Source organism: Diuraphis noxia, unplaced genomic scaffold (assembly GCF_037042655.1).
Source record: "Diuraphis noxia isolate RWA-SAM2 unplaced genomic scaffold, SU_Dnox_SAM2 contig0003, whole genome shotgun sequence".
Lineage (NCBI taxonomy): Eukaryota > Metazoa > Arthropoda > Insecta > Hemiptera > Aphididae > Diuraphis > Diuraphis noxia.
In genome coordinates this window covers 65,847,224-65,869,103 of record NW_028301713.1, presented here as the reverse complement: position 1 = coordinate 65,869,103, position 21,880 = coordinate 65,847,224, and the positions used below count along the sequence as shown (strand labels likewise).

The window sequence follows — 21,880 nt, the reverse complement described above, 5'->3', positions numbered from 1 at the left end:
CTCCTGACGAGTATAGTGCGTAGCATGGACGTAATTAAGGAGAAGAGGGTGAAGGGGATAGACCCCACCCCAAAAAAAAAACACTTTTATTTTACTGCCAACATTTTATATTTGGTAGGTTACTGTATGAGGCTTAGAGATTTTGCTAAAACATTTAATCCTACTCCCACCCCAACCAAATTCCTAATTACACCACTGGTGCGTGATAATAATATAGTATAATAAGTAAGTACGTTTAGGCAGTACTTATAAACACGCTGACGCACATATGAAGCGAATAGCGGCAGCGTGTGAAATTAGATAATTGCGGAAATATTATATTATCCGCAGAATCTTTTGTGTATTGTATGTGTTTTTTTTTTGAACAATTTTTTTCCGTCCGAAAATAACGAACGATTCTTATCCTCTCCCTCTCTCAACCACGTTCGTACGTACCTGCGAACAAGACAAAAATGCAATACCAAAAAACAAAGACCCAAGACCAAAAAGGAAGAAAACAAAAAAACATCTCCGCGTAACGAAAACGTCGCATTAAATATTATTGTTATTGTACACTGTCACAAAACGTTTTCGTTGTCTACACACAAACACGCACACACACACACCCATACACATGCATTGAAAATAGCTATATATACCTAAATAATAGTATATATAATAACATATCTCGTGTATTATATATATTATATAAATATATACTTATGGTCGCAGATGAACAAAAACTCGAGAGAATATCGCACGGCGCGGACACGCGCGTTCAATGACTGTGTACGATTTTTTTTTCAGTGTTTCTCACTTCTTGTTCTGAGATGCTTATATCTATATTTATCTACCTACAATATTGTTCTATACGTGTCCACACACGTCATGTGCAGTTGTCATTATGACGTTTCGCCGTTTCGGTGTAGCTCGCGCGCTTTGTTGTCTCGTATAGATATACATATTATATTTTTCAAAAGTTGTTTTTCGTCTTTGAAACGACCCGTAATGATAGGTCCTACGCGCGAGTCGGTGCACACATAATAATAATAATAATGATAAAAATAATAACATGATATCATTTCGCCTGACGGCGCGGCGTGGCGTTCGTGCAAGGTCGACCGCAACAACGTGTACAGTCGACGACGTGCATTCGTTAAGACGAGAAGCTCCCCCCCCCCCCCGCTCCATTCAATGATGGTACGGGGTGGTTATATTTTGTGTACGCGCGGGGGCGGATCGGGGAACGACACATAATACGCCTAATACATGTGGTAATGATGGTGGGGATGAGTGGAAACAAAAATTATAATGATACGCTGCGCCGTCGTATGAATAACTAATGATAACGAAAAGCTTAAAGCTAAAAACCTTGTTAAGCATAATATCGTAAGCGAGATTGCAGGCACCTACACGGGATATACGGTATTCCCGTATTATATAGCCCACATAACGGCAGGTCAAGGGGTTTATACAGATACCTAACCGGATGAACTTTGATGACAGATGGTAGGCGTACGATGTTACGCGGAAAATCAAATATTTAGTCCAAACGGTACACTTCTTGTAGGCATACTTTGCTTATTATTTTGACACACAGATATCATAAGTCACATGATGACCTTTTTAATTAAGGCTAATCTTATAAGTAGTTTATAATCTGTTCTTGTTTATATAATATGTAAATAGTATCCTTAAAAATGTTTGACCTTAAACTCCTTGTATGTCAATGGCCATAGACGTCGAGGCTCATTCATTTAAATAAAAAATAATAATAATATATACATCAATCACTTATATACGTACTAACTTGCTGTCCTCTGCCGGCATTTCCCGTGCCAAGGATTTGTTTATTTTATAAATACATAATTGTAAAACAAATATATATATATATATATGCAATATTTCTACAATTATAAGTAATAGTTTATAATTATATACCTACAATAAATAGTATGTAACAAAATATGGCAACCCTTAAAACAAACAAAACAATTTTTTTTTCGTTATCTTAAAACTATAATATAAAGCTAGTTATATAGATTGATTTAATATTAATGTAATTATTAGAAGTCGTTCGGACACAAAAAAATGAACTACCTTTGAAAAACTTTGACCTAATTTTTTTTTTTAACTACAAGGAGGGGGGGGGGCGCTGTCCCCTTAATCTTCTGTTCTCCTGCAGTAGACTTCACAACCCCGTTGGCCAACGACTATCACTGCAGATATCACAACATATCAACAAAACATTTTTTTTTTTTCAGGTACCTATAATCGTATGGCGTGTTTCATGACGGCATGTAATTAAAAGCGATTGAATCAAGTCCGGAGAGTACACACGTGCGTGAGCGACCTCAACTGCTATCCGCTTGGATTCGACCTGACCCGGTTTTGTTTTGTCAACAATATCCACGCCATATCTGGAAGATCACTTTGAATGGCGTCGTCGTTTTGAAATCTCGCACGTATAATAATGATAATAATATCATACTGCACGGACCGAGCGAGTGGACGTGCAACACAGCAGTTGGTTGACACTGCGTATTATAACTCTGTATAACTAATTGTCGTCTGACAGTGACATTTATCTAGCGGCTTTACGAAACCGTCCTAATCGTGATGCAAAGTAATTTATTTTGAAACTTTGCGTACACATAACCTTTTCTGATTCCAATCTGGCGCATGGCTCATCTGACCTAATTGACATTTGACTCTCAGCTGATGATCATAATACAATATTATATATTATTATATACATCATTATGTGACGTTAATATTGTTAAATATTAATTAATTTACTGTTATCGTCGGTAAAATCTGTGTCGTCGATCCAACGTCATTAACGATTATGGTCGACTGGTTTTAGTTTCTGTACATAGTTTAGAATGTTTAAATTCTAGTTGAAAATTAAATTACACGTACAATATTATAGTATATATATTTACATATTTGTATATATTTCGTGTTTATCTCGATTTAGTTTATTTTAGTAGAGATTTGTACGGCTCAAGATGTTTCGATGAGTTTCGAAATGTATATTTCCATTCAATTTATTTTTTATTTTTACGCATATTGTTGTTATTCTAAATTAGAAAATTGTATGATATATTAGGTTCTTACACTGCTATTATAGTTATTTTAACAAGATCATAAATTTATACGACTAAATAACCTTTACACAGGAGTTTTTAAACCATGAAAATAAAATTTTAACTATCGGTTATGAAATAAAAATAAATAATTTTTGATAAAGAGTAAAAAAAAAAAAATCAATTTTAAAATCGTGGTTCATCCTAATAATTGATAAATTTTAAAAACAGTTACCTAATAGGAAAATATATTTACTAAATATTTTTTTTGTATATACCTATTATATTATTATATGATAATATATGTGTTGGCTTTATTTTGTCAGCTTTATTATGATAGAGCTTTTGAAACAATATACTCATATTTTAATATTTGAAAAGTATGAAAGTACTGATTTGATTTTTCTTGTTAAGATTTTTTTCATTCAATACGGATTGCGGATAACAATGTTTTTCCAACAAAAAATAATGGTTAATGTACTAAAAATATACTTACTCTGTAAAATATATTGTTAGTAGAATACATAAATAAATAATTCTAGGAAATAGTGAAGGACTAACACAATAATGAGAGAAAATGTTTAATTGGCGTTTGTATAGGTTATGCTTTTGAGTTTTTGATATATTTTTCTCGAATTATATTATTGTTATCTATTGAAAAATTGATGATTGCTTTAGTAAAACATTACGTAACACTAATGAATTATTTCAAGTTAGTATGTAATGTTGTTTATGAGAAAATGAAAATGAAAAGTTTTATTCCACGTTTCAGGATTTAAGCATTTAACCTTAGGTAATAATTAAACTAGATGTTCTTGTATTTAATTGATATGATGTATGAAATATTGCAGATGATACAAACTATTGCATACACGTGGTTAAAATAATTGGCACTAAGATGAGAAGAAAAAAAACGAATTAATTACAAAATTATAATTTACCACAATAAATTAAGATAATAATACCTCTAATGCTTTAACACTATAATTTATATGTGAAACATTGGACCAGATATTATACAACATTAACGATTTCCAAGAGAAATGAGCGTATAAATTTAAGTCGTTGCAGAAATTCGGAGAGAAAATACGAATTGGAATTTATATTTTATATTGTTCAAGGGTGTAACAATTTAATGACCGAATTTAAATTGCTGTAATACAGAATTTTACCCCTCTGCGAGAGCCTATAAAAGATTTAAATATATGATATTTCAAAATGCTTTTTTTACCCCAAAAACTTAAAGCAAATAAGAAAAGTGAAATATGTACCCCTATGTCAACGATCTATAATATACGACGAAGATATATATATATATTGTTATAACCTGCGGTAAAGGTTTTAATTAGTTTCTCGTTGTCGTTTAATGTGAGTGTCAAAGGCATGCGAACCTACTTACGTGTTGAACATGGGTATGTATAAGGGTTGAATTATTGAAAGGACTTTAATTCTGGTCTCAACTATTATTAATAAATCAAGTGTATTATGGTGTAAAAGTGGTAAGGTAAAGAATATTACTGACATTATATTATGATGTAATAGAATATATTATTATATATGGTTTAGCAAACTAACAAAAAAGTTATTAAAAAAAATAATTAAAGATACCGATCAAACACGAAATAAATTCTCATTTGTTCATAAACGCGACGCGCAGAATAAATAATGTTTGTGAAAAAGAAAAAATAAAGGTCAAAATGTAAAACGTAAATAGGTTAATTTATTGATTATAATAACATTTAAATGTGTATATATCGGAAATATGTTATATTATATAGATTTTCAGTTGTGAAAGAGCGCGAATCCGTTAGGGGTATTTATTTCTAATACTATGTTAATTCTATGATATTTATTAAGCCGTGAATGATTTATCGTTTATACATACCCGGTTCAGTCAATGGTTTAGTCATTTCATTAGCTGTTCAAATACGGTAGGTATTATTATATATATATTAGACTGATAGAACATCGGTCGTGCTTCGAATAATTCTGAGGTTATTCTCTTTGATAATAATAATAATTATTATTACCGGTAGTACGCGTGCGTTGTTTTACACAGTCTAAACAACAGCAGTTACGCGTAAAACATTTTATGTTAATCTTCTTGGTCATTAAAATATTCGAAACAGTGTCAGCATTTGTGTTATTTATTAGAAGCTCGTGTCTTTGTCTCGAACGCGGTTAATGGGTCGAAAAATCCTTTTGGTCTATCGTGGACTGGTAATAATGTTCCATATAATATAATATTAAGAAGATGAGAAAAATATTCAAACTAGCGAAAAGTTATATAATATAGATGACGATGTTTTCATCGAAGTGAATAAAAGTATTGATTCAATATTATAATCTACTGATTTTATAGGTATTATCATTATTTAGTGATTGTGTTGAAGATCATAAAACAGTGAGTACATAAAATATTTTATTCAAAGAACTTAAAAAAATGTTAAGCTACCTATATCATTTATGAATTCAAACGTCTGTGTATTTAAAAAAAAAAAAAAAAATAATCGTCACAAAAAGAACTTTAGTGATACCGTTAAGTATATTGTGACAAGTCCAAAGACAAAATTAAGCACTCTAATACCATCGCTATATTGTTTGTAGTACCTAATAATAAAAAGAAGTAGGTAGTCGTATTCATTTTTTTATTCGATAATGTCAAATGGTTTTTTTTTTTTTTAATGTTTGAAACTATAATTTTTGGAGTATACCTATATATAAATAGTCTGATCTACTACAATTTACGAGAATAAATGGTTACTTGATTGCCTTACATTCCATAAGTTTTTTTTGTAATTTTTCAAGTTTAAATGGCAAATATCTGAACACTGTAAAAGTAATAGTTTTAAATCACTGCAGTCCATAATATACCGTAAAACAGTTCTATTCTGTGGAAAGATACCGCAAGGAAAATTGCCAGGAGGCTGCAATACGACGACTACCATTAAATTACGTATTCGTTAACATATACATTAAACAATATTATATGGGAGTAATGAGATCATTTTAGAATTTCACAACCCGTTCTCTTTTTTTTCAACTTTCCTCACATATATCATAATCACTATCAAATTGTATAAAAGTACAAACTTGTGTGAACGTGAATTATGGTTCAAATAAAAATAAACACTGCAAAATGTATAATTATATTGCGTTTGATATCTAGTGAGTTATGAGGAACGAATGCAACACTAATAGCAACTACAACAACAGCCATCAAAAAACTTTCATACACCTACACATCAATGTAATAACAACTACAATCGTGTGATTATAATCATAGTGGATGATGTGTTTCAGAGAACTATATGGTGCAAAATTATCGAATTAACTATACAAGGACGGCCACACTTTACGTCGATTTGTATTTTGTACATTATTTGTATGCGTTTACTTTGTTACTTTGTACATTTATTTATAGGTACCTTAATTTTAGTTCGTTTGAAAATTTTTCAGTATCGTTTACATACATTATACATTTATAATATAATCATAGATCAGTAATTAATAATTATTATAATGCATCATTCAGGATTTGCGTACTTTTTATACACTTGAAAAAATCAGCCATATTACTTATTTATTTTATTAAATCATTCATCGGCAATTAAGATTAAAAACAGGAAATCTTGATTACCGATGAATGATTTAATGTTTTGTTATTCATAACGATAAATTAATTATTGAACGTTTAATCGTGTATCTACGTAAATAACATAGTCTATCATTCAGAAAAAAAAAATTTAAATAATTAACATAGGTATAAGCAACACTTTTTTGCTTTATTTCAATAATTATTAATTAGTACCTATAAATAAGGCGAAAATATGTATATCGTAATAATAATAATAATAGAATGAAGAATTCATTTGAGGAATTAAATGTTTGAGTAGTGAAAAAAATCGGTTTCTATACACGTTGTGGTTGTTTTTTATACAGGTTCATATTATTTTTACAATAATAAAACATAATACTTAAAACAGCTCATGCATAAGGCGTATGATTTTAAAATACAAAGAATATAAAAACAATAATGTTATAGTTTTACTTAGGTAAGCTGATTACAAATTCGTCGAAGCACCCAAACAATAAACACGATAAAATAAATAATTCAACTGTTTTTATATTTCAATTTAGATTTGATAGTCCGAGATGGCAACAGTGGCATATTATACACAATGCATCAAACATAACGGTAATGTTTATTTATTGTTGTAACGTTTGTTTTTTCTATTATTAAAGAAAAAATCAAGTTATTGTATGTATTGTGTGTACTATTAGTTGCAATATATCACTTATACATTATTATATGATTTTTCTTTTATACATTATTTTGAATGCGTAGTAGAAATAATTTATATACTTTTCCTAATCATAAAAAATATAATAGAAAATACTAATTTTCCGACAATTAATCAATTTCTCATTACTCTGTAAAAATATTAAATAGGTAATCGTTTGATTTCTCATTACTTATATCATCACGCGTATAAAATATTATGTTTGGTAAAATAAATTGCGAAAATAAAAATAATGATAATAATCATCGATCGGGAACATTATATTCACGTGCGCATTTTTCGCCAAAGCTGTCAATTACTATACGACGTCATATTATTATTATAAAGTTGAACGCGAAAAATAAAATTCGAAACGCTCTGTGCAGACGGATACCAGCTAACTAATTTATCGACGTCGATGGGCGTGAATACGGACTCGTAAATAATACGGCAACGATATCATAACATAATAAACGATAGAATGATTTCTAAACGGTCTATTATTTGCGATTCATAAAATCGGAACTCGTGTGCTTAATTTTTTTTTATTTCACAGGTAAAACAGTTAGGTACGGTGCCGAAAATGTACGAAAATTGGCTTCCATACACCGTGTGATGGCGAACGAAACGTACTTGAAGCAGCATGCAGTACAATATATTATTAATATATTTTACCTATATATTATACACACGAGAATCACAGCAAATCCTGTTGACTACGTCATAAACAGGGCGATTAACATGCTCATCCTATTTTTATGGTTAAAATTCAAAATTTTGGAATTTTTAAATACACTTAAACCCCGTTTTTCGAACCATTGAAATTTGTTGTACTACTTAAAGATGATCCTGTGACAATACAAACTTCAGTTTTACCTATACATTATAGGTCCCCACCACCGCATTTTCTCGTGTCAGAAAAACTTTGAAAATGTAGTGGCTCACCCTGTACATCATAATTCCTAGGTACATTGCACATGACATCACCCAAGTGCAATTTGTTTACGCGCTTCCGACTCACGTTTGTATGTTTATACGCGATGAATACAGTATATATATATAATATATAATACTTAATAACAATAAACGACGACGTTATTGTTGTCAAAAACTAGACGTGCGCCTTAACCCAGTTTTTCTGAATAACATGCCCAACGTCATTATGCAGTCGGACGTCGTTATAAAAATTTTAATGCACGTCGACGAATATGGCGGCGGAGGACGAGACGTTGCGAGATAATAGCACCGAAAATATGCAACGGAGCAGAGGGTAACATTAGTCTAAGACCCGGAACTTGATGCATTTGCATCTTTTTTTTAATGCTCACATTTAATGCTCACATTTAATGCTCGTCTATACAGAAATTTGATTCATTAAGTATAGAATTAAAATGGTACAATTTTTATTTTGCATTTTTTGCATTTTTGGGGAATTTTATGCTTTACGGTCATTTTATAGTATTTTTGGTGCATTTTATTCAATTTGCACCTTTTTTTTTTTTACATATATTTACATTTTTGAAAGTTACATTTTATTGTAACACATGCAGTTTCCGTTAGCTTGTCGATGATCTTTTGTTTGGTGTCGCGATCTACGATTATTTAATAAACTGTAGGCAGATACTATTTTAAGCCCGGGACACCCATGTGCTTAAAATCGGTTATCGCAATCGATATAAACCAGTAATTGATCAAATTGCATGTTTCCGTTACTCGTTTAATTTTAGTTCGACAGCATTGTTAGTTCGATAGTGTCTACTGTACAAGTATCAAGTGTAAAGTTCTGTGTTGTGTAATTTTTATCAATTTTAAACGTAAATTAAAAATGCCTAAAATTAAATCATCAAATAGATCGCGTTTACTAGCATTTATTGATGAATTTGGAAAAGATATTTTTTCCACTGATGTGGGACAGTCTTGTTTTGTAAAATTTGTGAACTAACCTTGATTGTACTGTGTAACAAATTTGAAGATAAAACAAATCCATAAAAAATTATTATCTACGTTGAAATGTTCAATTTTATTAAATTAAAATGTTTTTTTTTTTGTTACAGAGTAGTTTAAAAACAAGAAATTCGACAAAAAAAGAAATTTTACGAAAAGTAATATTTTTCAATATATAGTTTTATTTCGTTAAATAAAAATTATTTTAATATTTTAATTTTTGTATTAAAACAATACCTATTTATCAATTTTTACATTAAATTATACATTTTTAATATCATTTTTTTAACATTTTCATGTAATTTTATGTATTTTTTATATATTTTTAGATCATCAAGTTCCAGACCCTACACATTACTAACACCGCAGCACACAGACCACATGTTAACCATACCTATATAATATGTATAATACAAAAAACATAGCTGCCGCCGTGTAGGACGACGACTACTTATACTTACCCGGGCTGCAATGGGTGTGTTGGGGAGGGAATAACAAGCCATGTGTACAATCCCGAGAAAGTAAATCTCCCGTAATTCCTGTTTGCGCGGTCACGTGCTCGATTCTTTTCATACACGTGGGATATATTATTATAATGTACAAGAGTTATTAGAATATCATACCAACACAACGAGCCCAATATAATTATAATACAATTAATATTACAATAATATCATCGGTAACGTAATTTTTGTAAAAAAAGTTGTGGGACTTGCAGGTGTAGTATGTGAGACGTGATGTGCACAGGAGGCTCAGTCAATTTTCGAGTCGACACTTTCCGCGACATAGGCACAAATCCCGGTCTCGGATTAATCGATCAGATGTAGAGTATTTGTAATTTTTGGGGAGTGTGAGGGGCAAGACCGTCACGGGTTACAATTAAGTTGATTTTGGAAGGACTTGAGCCCCCCCCCCCCCCCCGAATACTAAGTGATGGATTTGAGCTAATGCTCCGTGGGTGTGTGTATATAGATGCAGGCGCCACTTCTGACAACGGCGACTGGATATCATCGACAGGTAGCAGGTAACCACTAACCGGGTAGTGTGTATTTACTGGTCAGACGACGGTTGTCGGTCTAACGGCCAAGATCGTATTATTATTGAACAGTGGTTGATGCAGTATACTCGTATCATTTATATGTGATATTGTGTCTCTGAACACGGCGCATATTATATTATTTGCGTGAATATCTCGATCGAACGCCGTTATACAAATAATGTTATGGTATTTTATTAAATTATTTTATTCGTATTCATATATTATAATAATGGACTCTTGCACACGTGTGAATTATAGTACGAAACCACTGACAGTAATATTATGGTCGTCTTTATACATGTGTATTCGTTCCGAATATTAAAAATAATAATATAGCCGTGAACTGGATTGCCGACCAGTGAAGACTACGCGCGGCGATATAATAATAATAATATTTCTATACATTAATATAATATTATGCTTTCGCACCTCTCGCGAATCTAACGGCGACGCGCGACGGTGGGTGGTGGGTCGTCCGCGGAATATGGCACAAGGCAACGACGACAATCGACCGATTTTGTTCGCTCTCCCCGAATTCAATATTTCCATATATCTCATATCTATAAGTACGCGTACGAATCATGGGCATACGATTTTTTTTTTTTTAATTTTTTTATTCAACCTTTACTGCTCGCGAGAAATCGTACAGCGGATAATTTATGCATCGAAAACGCCGATACCGCGCAGATATTACTATAATATTATAATAATCATAATTATAATACGTCTCTATAAGTGGGAGGTAAGCGTACCTACGCATATTATTATTATTATCGTTATTATAATGTGTCGGGCGCAACAGGCACCGACGACCGCGATCGCCGATCATGTTTAAGTTTTTATTCCGTCGTAAACAATATGATATTATTATTCGACCGATGGCCACCGGACTAATATAATATTTCGTTCAGCATATTATTATTATTGTCAAGCCGCGTGCCGGAAACAAAGTCACAATTTGCATTCCAAAAATGTCTGAACGCCTTTTATTCCGTCCATTTATTCGTCGCGTGTGAATAAATACGATTTCTGTTGGTGAAAAACTCGCGCTCTACAACATTGAGATTTCACGTTAGCATATTATTATTATGCTTTTGTTCGTTTCTAAAGTATCTAAGATAAAGATAATATTTGTATAAATAAATAATTTAAACGAAAAACAAATAATAATGACTGTTGTGATTTCATAAAATACACAAGTTACGAAACACAATATTTCGATAAAAAAGAATGAAAAAAAGGTTATAACATAAACTGTATACCATATTAAGCACTATTTCAATTTCAATGGCTATTACCATAGCTATTAAACCTAACTATAACAAAATATAACGATGCATTTTAAATTTGATTTTTTTGTACAATATAGATACCTACCAATATTATAGAACTGAATGAGTTTAAATAATAAATACATTGTGGCATTATAGCTTCAAAATAACTGTGTTAGTGGAACACTATACTCTGCAGCAAGTATAGGTACAATTTTATATTTATATAAATAGCAGATATGACACTTGTTATATTATATGTTAAAATAGAAGTCCGAACGTAAAAATGTATTTTTATACAATTATATATATAATACATAATATGTATTACATATAAATCTTTCATAATAATAATAATTCGTGTAATTGGTTTGGTATGAACATCTAAATTTACAAACATTTTTCTTAAAATTAATCATAAAATGCATAGGTAATATACTAATATTATATCATAATATTATTGTTAATAAATGAAAATGAGCATAGGTTTTTAATGATGCGCATTGCGCGCTTATTAAACTAATGATTCACCATTACTGGCTATTAAACATTATTTTATTAGTTTTTTAAATACGAATAAAATAATTACTACTTCCTTGTATAATATTTATGGTATTTTTACATCTAAAAAAAGGATTTAAAAAAACAAAATAATAATATATCCTAGGCCGGTACAGCGTTTTTATCTGATGAATTATTTAGCATAACACTATTTTATTGTAACATCGACCTTCATTGATGCGTTCGTTCATTCACCCTTTTGATCTCTCTAAGTGAATCGGAAATTCGTGGTTTATTATATGATTCGTCAAATGGTTATATAGGATTCTCCTGTCGATTGTGAGTAATCCGATTAAATGGCGGAAACATTTTGCTCACACAAGCAATCCCGGCTGGCGGCTGCAATACGCCATTCATATATAGGGCAGTCAACAAACACACGACCGCGAGGACCAAGAGTAAACCGTATACCGGGTAAAAAGGGGATAGTCACTGGAAACATATTGTCGTATACTGATTAATATAAAACGTCCTCAGCACACTGTATACACGTGGACCTCTAATGCTGTTTGAACAGAGGGATAATAATATGCATTAATATTATGTGTTACACGCGGCATAGTGTATACAACAAATGCATAGGATATGAAGACGAGGAGGGTACCTATATATTAGTTTTACCTAATACTATTCAGTATATTATATTGTACTTAATGCTAGTATTGTAAACGAAATTGTGGCAATCGAGTTGCGTTATAAATTCAAGCACGTAATTTAAAGGGGAGAGCGGTACCCTCCCCCCCCCAAACACCGTATTGTAGTAGCTAATAATTAATAAAAAAAATAAAACCCTCAGTTGATGATATATTAAACACTTTGCTTCTATGAAAAAAAGGAATAATGATTTAATATTATAATTTTTAGTATGAAATACTAACTAGTATATTATTTTTTTTTTCAATTCTGCAGCATTCTGAAAAAGGTTGATCCCCCCCCCCCCCCAAAAAAAGCAACTTTTTACGTGCCTGTATTAATTTATATGATACAAAACAACACGAAACACAATTAAATAAATATGGTTAACTATTCATAGGTTGGTATTAATATATACATTGATTAACTATTGAGTTCGCCGAGGAAATTTCATATTGCATTTGCAGCCGCCACGTAATGGTCATGGCGGGGTGATGGAAATCTTATTATCTAGGCGTATAAGGGTAAAACTAATAGAATTATTGTGTGTTTGAAGTGCGAGTGTAGTTGTGCAAACCAATTGGAAAAAGCTAAAAGTCTCACTTTAGGACTTAACAATTCAGAACGTTGTGTACGGCGATGGTAATTTTATATTGTGTCGTCTGGCACAGGAAGACTGGAGATCGAATGAAAAGCATAATATTCAATTGAAAGGACAAAAAAACGGACTTCGAATAATATGAATAGATTTGTATAATTCGATTACATGCGATCAATGGCAATAATATTATATAATAGCATTATGCGCTATGTCGTTTCAGATTGAATCATGTCCTTTGACGTAGGTAGATTGTATTATTTTTATCTTTTTATTTTATTAAATACTGCAGAAATCAGTGAAATCGTACAAAACATTTTTCTGGTTCGGAGACACCGTTGAATATCAGCAATAGTCTATAAGCCCATCTGGAAAAATAAATATGCGTGCACATATAGCAATATACCATACATGATTAACTCATAGATATAGATACCATTATGCAATATTATACTATTGTAAATGTGCTGATATGCATCTAAAACCATTAGACGTGTCACGAAAACTGAAAAGACAAATGCGTTTAAATGAAACACGTATACTATATCCAGGACATGAAGATAAAATAAATTTATATCTACATAAAATACATATTTAATACGATATCTGCCCACCCAACATTTGTCGAAAAAACAAAACAATAGTTTAATGCATGCATTAGATACATCATCGTAAACTTTAATATATACACCTATTATAGTCGCCTTGTATTTTATACATTGTATTATTTCGTTCATTGGGTTATGAAATCTCAACCAGGCAAATTTGATAAAATTCACGTTAAAAACATAAAGATGGTAGTTTTATCACATTTATCAAGGGTGGTTTTATTATATATTTTAACAATAATTTTTTAATTTAAATGTCTACATGTTAGTGTGTTTAAAATATGAAAACTGAAAATTCACTTTAAAACTGAGGTATTGGAAAAAATCAACACAGTATATAAATAAAAAGTAAATTTTGACGTTTAACAATGCGTTACACAAGTAACCTCTTAAACGACTGTCGAGTAATAAACTGTTACTAATAACATATGCTTAAACTTCGGAGAGGCTAGAAGTGTCAAGTGTCATTCTTTTAAGTGATACTATAAATTAAACTTACCTATCATAAGTAAGGCGACCGTGAGGTGTTCTCTACCGGAAGCTCTGGTAGCACCCAAGACAGTACCCACGAGTGCCGAACATATCCCAGCTATGAAAACGATGCTGATGAACCACCTGATGGATACCGTACTAGTAGCGTCTGGTAACGTCAGTAGACCACAACACGATTTGGGTGTGTCTTCTTCACTGCAATAGTGTAACGATCTGTTGGAAAACATAAAACTATTATAGCAAACATTTTCAATTAGTCATTTAGTCCGCAGACAAAATACTATAGTGATGATGATGATAATGATAACAATAATGGGACAATTTGTCGACACGATATATTATATGAGGCAAGTTTACCGGCCGATCAATTGTCACGAATCGAGATATTCTCGAGCTTATACAGTTCAACTAAGTGCCTATACCCGACGGCAGACGAAGTGTCAAGAGGTTAACGAATAATAAAATAATAGTTCACATTCGTCACTTGAACAATATAATATTTTAATGTTACAACTATTCACTCTGGAGAGTAGGTATATTCGTCGTAGTTTATATACGAACAGCATGAATATTAATTATTTATTTATTATCCGTTTATAATGGTGAGAAAACGATAGCGCATCACAAGATGTAATTTATTGTTTATCTATATATTATTTATCGTCGGTACAATACGAGCACTAATAATGCAATACTGCACATATTATATAAGATTGGCTAATGTTTTTTTTTGTTTTGTTCATTAGATTCACGCTCAACGTATACGGTTCTTGATTCATTTCTACAAGTCTCGAAATTAATGACCGGACGATTCAGTCGGGGTATAGAATAGGTATAACACTGTACCAACCTATACCGTTTAATTGAAATCGTTAGGACGATGATTATTTTTACGGTTTATCGTCGTATTTAATATAAATATACCGAGACGGTATTTATCGTTTATGGCGTGTACAATACACGTTTATAAATAATTCAATGCGTTTGTGAGTGTAATTCTTTTTTTTTTATTAACTTATACTTCATAATATTATATTCAACGTTTGTAGTCTGAAGCATTAACCCAAACTACACATTATAAATGGAAAACAATATCTCCGCGTATAGTAGCTGTTAAAAAAATAACAAGTACACCTATACATACATACATATATATATATATACCGTGTGCATGTAAGTATTTACACCGGAAAACTCGTACTATATTGTTGTATATTATAATGTTATGATATATAATGTATAATAGGAGCGCGCTGTTTTACAATAAAATGTAAATGAGTTTTTTCCTTCTTTATGATGATATTTTATCTCGTACGATTATTATGTTATGTGGTTATTTGTATTATTTGGTTCACGAATGGAAACCGTATCAAACGCGGACGACGAACGTCGTTCATTAGCATAAAATATTACATCCAATCGCATTATCATATTATACCCGAGTGCTGCGGACATACCTTCGGCAGCGTTGTTATTATTATGATGAGAGTCACAGTGTCAGGAGGTAGGGCGTACACGGGGTGCAATAATTAAAATACACAACTGAATGGCTTAGTTTTTTTTTCGTTGTTTTTTTAACCGTCGTTTTGTCTCGGTTTCAAACACAAAACTGGCCGTGGTAAACACTTCTCGTCGGCTTTGTGTTTTTGAACCGTCACAAATAAGATACATACATTGCACTGTGTATACCTATAAGCGGTTTTCGCGTTTGAATTATATAATTCGTACAAGTGCTGCAGCACGTGATATGTATACATAGGTATAATATAGTATAATCACATAATATTATACCTACCTACCTATTATCATAATTATTTTCTTCAAAGGGTACGGATCGTATCCTGGAAAATATTGTGCTCTACGAAAGCCTTGTGTACATCATATTATTATTATATACTCCTCGTCAGTATATTACGCCTCTAAATTCAGCGTATATATATATATAAATGGGTATATGCATATTATGCAGCTAGTACGAGATGATCAGATATATTATGAATGTGAGGCGGAGATCCGGCACGTACGCACGTGGCCGTGTGATGTTGAGTAGGTATTTTATCTGACCTGCGTTCAAGGTGACGAGCCCTAACCTGCAAGAGATGAATAGAGACATTTGAAAATGTGCCGCTACAAGAGGATGGAAAAGATAAATTGGACAGATAGAACTTTTAATGGAGGAGTTTTAAAAATGGCATATGAGAAGAAATCGCAGACTTACAGAAGTGGTGAAATTAATTACTATGTCGTATTTTTTAAGGCACGATGGACTACACTGCTATTACTAATTTTAGAAGGAATAATCGAAGGATGTAATTCATATTGGGAGCCGAATAGGAAGGCTTAGTGATGGGGATACATGGAAGTCGCAGCAAACCAATCATCAGATTGATTACTGGAGAAAAAGAGGAAGACGGACGCCTCGTGTCATCATCGTCGTCATCATATCATAATGAACTCCTCATCTGTATATTGTACGTACGTCTCTATAAATTCAGCGCAACCAAGTATATATCATAATATGTATGTATGCATATTATGCAGAGCGATCAGATATTATATATGAGGTGGAGATCCGGCACGTAGGTACGCACATGGCCGAGTGATGTCAAGTATATTATTTGACCTACGTTCAAGGTGACCAGCCAGAGATTCACGAACACGGATCGAGGCGGCAGCGTCCGGTTTTGAGATCGCCCTCGGGCATCGACGGTTCCGACGTATAAAATGACGTATACCAATATGACGGGTTGGATGTGACGACGCCGCTAATGAGCGGACGAATCGCGAGCGGTTTTATTTTCGTACGATAATTAGGTGTTATACATATAATATACCTACTCTCGTTTTTTTTCTTCGTCATAAATTATGCGCCGTCGTGATATCCCGTCACTATTTATAATAATATCATATCATTATACACAAACTGTGGCAATCGTCGTCCGATTGAGAAGAAAATCGACCTGCCTATTATTAGACGCGATAGGTAAATAATAATAATAACAGGTATAATTATTGCAAAACCGATTGAACTTGTGGAGCAGAACAGATCAATAACACTTTCTCTTAATGATTTTTTACCCGGAGGTGTTTTGTACAATTAATTTCCATTATACCGCGTGTAGCCGAGTAAAAATGTACTTTTGTTCAAAAACGAAATCGCATATTATTATAATAATGTCGTGTTTATCCAATCTCCACCCTCTACGTAAGTAATAATATATATATATATTTAGGTACATATATGATGTAGGATCTGACTAATGAAGTGGTCTGAAAACAAAGTGCGATCAACCGAGATGAACGGATAAGAAGAGATCGCCGACCGTGGTTGTGCGCGTTATTTATAATAATAATAATATTATCGTCGGATCGCTGAATGATAATTATATTAAAAATTTAAAACACCACGACAACACGTAGACCACGCAGTAGTTAGCGTTCGACGTTAGATTAATAAAAATAAGTTCGCGTGTGCGCGTTTGAACTAGAAGGTGGGTCGTCCTCTTCCGGTTTGATAGAGTCGTAAAATAAACCCATCTCTTAAAAAGCCGGTCATGCATTTCGTATGGGATTTGGGGTGTGCTGCAGTGTATGGGTTAGGTACAGACTGGAAAAGGGTGTTCGGATGAGTCTTATTCCTCTGGGGTTTCACGAGGAACTCATTCGACACACCCCTTGTCGGTAGGAAAAAAAACCGTCGAATTTGTTGCCGCTCCCCACGTTTCTCCTCATTGTAATTCAGTTAAACTTTTCATAGCGCAATAACTGCAGAATGAACAAAAATTTTATAGCCCGAACGAACCGCATTACGCATTACGCTGCAGTAGACAATAATATTTACATATTTATAGATAATTCGACCGAGTATACGATAATCATAATTATTGTAAATATCCCGCACAGCAGCAAATTTTTTAATTATTTCGTTTACATTATTATATCTACTCACGTATTCATGTGTACTGTCGTCAGAATTGGATTATTTCGTACCCGTCGTTATTCATTAACAGAGTATTATATTAGTTGACTGTGTATATCTAGAGACCGATTTTCAATAGCAAAGTAAAAAACAAAAATAAAAGAATTTTGTAATTTTTAATTAGCTTTTTGAAGAAGAAATGTATGTTAATTAATGTCAAGGTTTGTGTTTTTTTTTAATTGTTCAAGTGTTTGAATTGGTTAATAGATATTATAGTGTGCTAAATCGAAGGATACGCGAAGAGTTCTTTTATTCGTTGTTATTGTAGCATTTAATTTACTAGCACGTTTCAATGTTACCACGTGCTTTTGGTTAATTTTTGTTTTGTCTTTTAACGAACAAGACAATAATTAGTCTCGTCCATTTTGATTAGTTCCGATTGGGGAGATGATTTTACATAATAATTGATTGCCAACATTTTCAACTAGGAGTATATAATATATAGTAGAATATTTCTTTTGTCAAGCATCATATTTCAATCCCCGAACAATCAATTGTGTTTTCCCAATGGGGTATTATTATGTACAATGCGAAATATTACGTTGGTGTTGTTGGTTTATTATTATTATTTTTTTTATTTCGAATTATTTTTTTCATATCATAAAACTATTCGAATCGGCCCATTGCGGAATAATACGTCAGCGGTGCGAACGATATGTGAGTGTAACGTTACATAAGTTGCAAAGGTTAACCTAACAAAAAAGTAAAACTCCATATCCATCTGTGGAGATACGCAGTATTATATTTGACTCGACAATGAGATCTGGGATGAAAAAATCACAACACGAATGGGCGGGCAACAAACAAAATACCTAAATCATTTATTCGTTATTCCCACGTGATTTTTTTTTCACGACTTTTTGCATTCTTACGTTTTTCATTATTGTTATAACAATAATTTATTTTATTTTTTTGTAATTTTGATTATTTTGTCATAAACATCACACTTGTTCAGCGAACCGTACATCAGCTATATGTGAATTATAATAACAATGATTCTTTTGTAAATAATCGTTGCAGCTGGACAAAGTTCCGACGTATTCGACAATATTCCGTTTTGATCTGATGTAGTGATGTTTAAAATACAGTTCGCGTATTCTGCTGTACGAAAATATTATATGTTAACTTTTTAGAACATCTTACGTGTATGTAGTGTATTCTTGTTATTTTTCTAATATACAGACTGACTGGGTAAGAATATTAAAAAAAAAAAAAATACCATCAGAATATTTCTAGTGAAGATAATAATATATATAAAATAATGATATACAATATACATAAGTATTTTTCAGATCATTCTAGTCGTTTCTATGTAGTTTTTTCTCATGTGATTTAAATCAGTTTTCAAATTAAAAAACTTCAATGTGGTTTATTTCAAAAAGATGTATCCTAATCCTATTTTATTTTTATTTTTTTATACAGTTATAGCAAAAGTTTTGTATGAAATATAAGTTTGACAGTTATTATTAACAATAATAATATTGTTTTTTAGTTGAATGTATAGATATATTAAGTAAATACTTGTATAAACTATTGTAATATTTATACATTTAAATCATTGGCTGTAATCATTAAAAACGAAATACATTGTATATCTTACTCAGAACTTATTGTTGGAGAATATTATGCATATAAGTACACTAGCGTACACGATTAACGAATTATTAATGATGGTTCCATGTTCATTTGAATGCGTAAAATGTATAATGTTAAATGGATAAAAATAAATTAAAAGGAAATCGAATACGCATTACGCTGTTAAATTTTAAATCGTAAATAAATTATGATAAAAAACTGAAATATTATACATTAGAGAGATTATTATATCTTTATATTATATTATTATAATATATATTACATAATATTGTAATCTACTTATTTTTTATTTTTCATTGGCATTTGAGATTTGAAGTATTATCGTTATGAGCTACGATTTGTTATTTTTAAGCCTTTCCTGCAAAGCTTATATTTTTCAGTCGGTACTATTATACATCATGATGTAGAAATGAAATTAATTTGATCGAGAACACATTATTTCAAAACCGCTGACGATTTCATAAATTCGCAACGTCAAATCCTTAACAAACGGTTTTTAATGTTTACTACCGTTTCTTTCTCCAGCCAACCATAATAGAGACAAATCATTGATCTAGATCCAGACGGCGGTTTGCATGGAAATTCGTTGATAATGGTTCAGCAGCAGCAGATGCAGCAGCTAGTGCCGCCTTCGAAACGGATTAGATTTTGTTTAAAAATAATAATGTGTAACGGGTTGCACACCTCCGCGCATAGTTTAAACCATCTCGCACGCCGCGCAGCACCAATTGTGTCGTGAAGCTGCTTTTATACCATCATGTTATATATATATATATATATATATACATATATGATTATTAATGACATCATTGTCGTCGAACAATTGAAATTTACTCACCGTTATATGCATTTTATTACGGAGAATCTTGTGTTAAGTATATATATATATATATATCTTTATATACCATAGTCTCGGACGTGGATTTAAAAAGAGAAAAAATCATCATCGCGTAACCCCAAATAATTATTAGAGTATATAATATACACTAGACCATGTGGGGGCGCTATATAAGACGAACGGACGATAGGGCGAGGGTCGATGGGTCTGAGAACGTGCACGTACACGAGACTGTTATATATATAGGTACGTGCGACCGTGGAAATAGTAATAATACGACAACCGAAAAAACATTATCACCGCATATCCGCCTAGTGCGGGATCTCTGTCTACACACACACACACACACACACATATATATATATATATATTGAAATTGTACATGATGGCTGCGCGGGGAATTGCAGCGATCGTTCCGAAGCGATAAACGACAAAAGCCGTTGTCGGAAATGGCGGTCTGGTGCAAATAGTGCCCCGCAAAAAGGATTTCAAACCGATCTTTGCTCTACAGCGCTGCTACAACTATATATATAAATAAACAGAGTAAATATTAAGTGTGCGTATATACTATATAATACTGTCTAGTGTGTTCACGATAACGCATGTGAGTGCCGTCGCTAGTGAAATGGTTTAAGCTTTTTTTGTGTCCACCAAAAAAGTAAGAACGAGTAAAAAACGTTTCGTATTAAAACCTACAAGGACACTATAAAAGCTCTGACTCTGAAAATAAAAAAAACGACGTTTCGTAAGCAACTACGCACACAATCACTTTACCTGCTGTTACAGAGTATACCTATAATGTGCAATCCCAAAGAGTGAAGAATTGTACCGGACTTATAAAAACGCGTAAGACAATTCAATAAATGACGGTGTAAATAATAAAAGTGAAACGGCCCAAGGATACGGCTATACTATAATGACGTCGAGTCGTTGTTTCAGCAAACGACTTTAATAATAACGCGTATAATAA

General features: G+C 32.1%; 1 protein-coding gene across 1 annotated transcript in view; it reads right to left on the bottom strand.

Moving 5' to 3' along the window:
• Positions 1 to 21,880, bottom strand: part of LOC107165696 (uncharacterized) — a 209,850-nt gene that overhangs the window by 8,455 nt on the left and 179,515 nt on the right. The window contains exon 5 of the mRNA XM_015514053.2: positions 14,505 to 14,710. Coding sequence (XP_015369539.2) covers positions 14,505 to 14,710 — 206 coding nt within the window. The remainder of the gene's footprint in view (positions 1 to 14,504; positions 14,711 to 21,880) is intronic.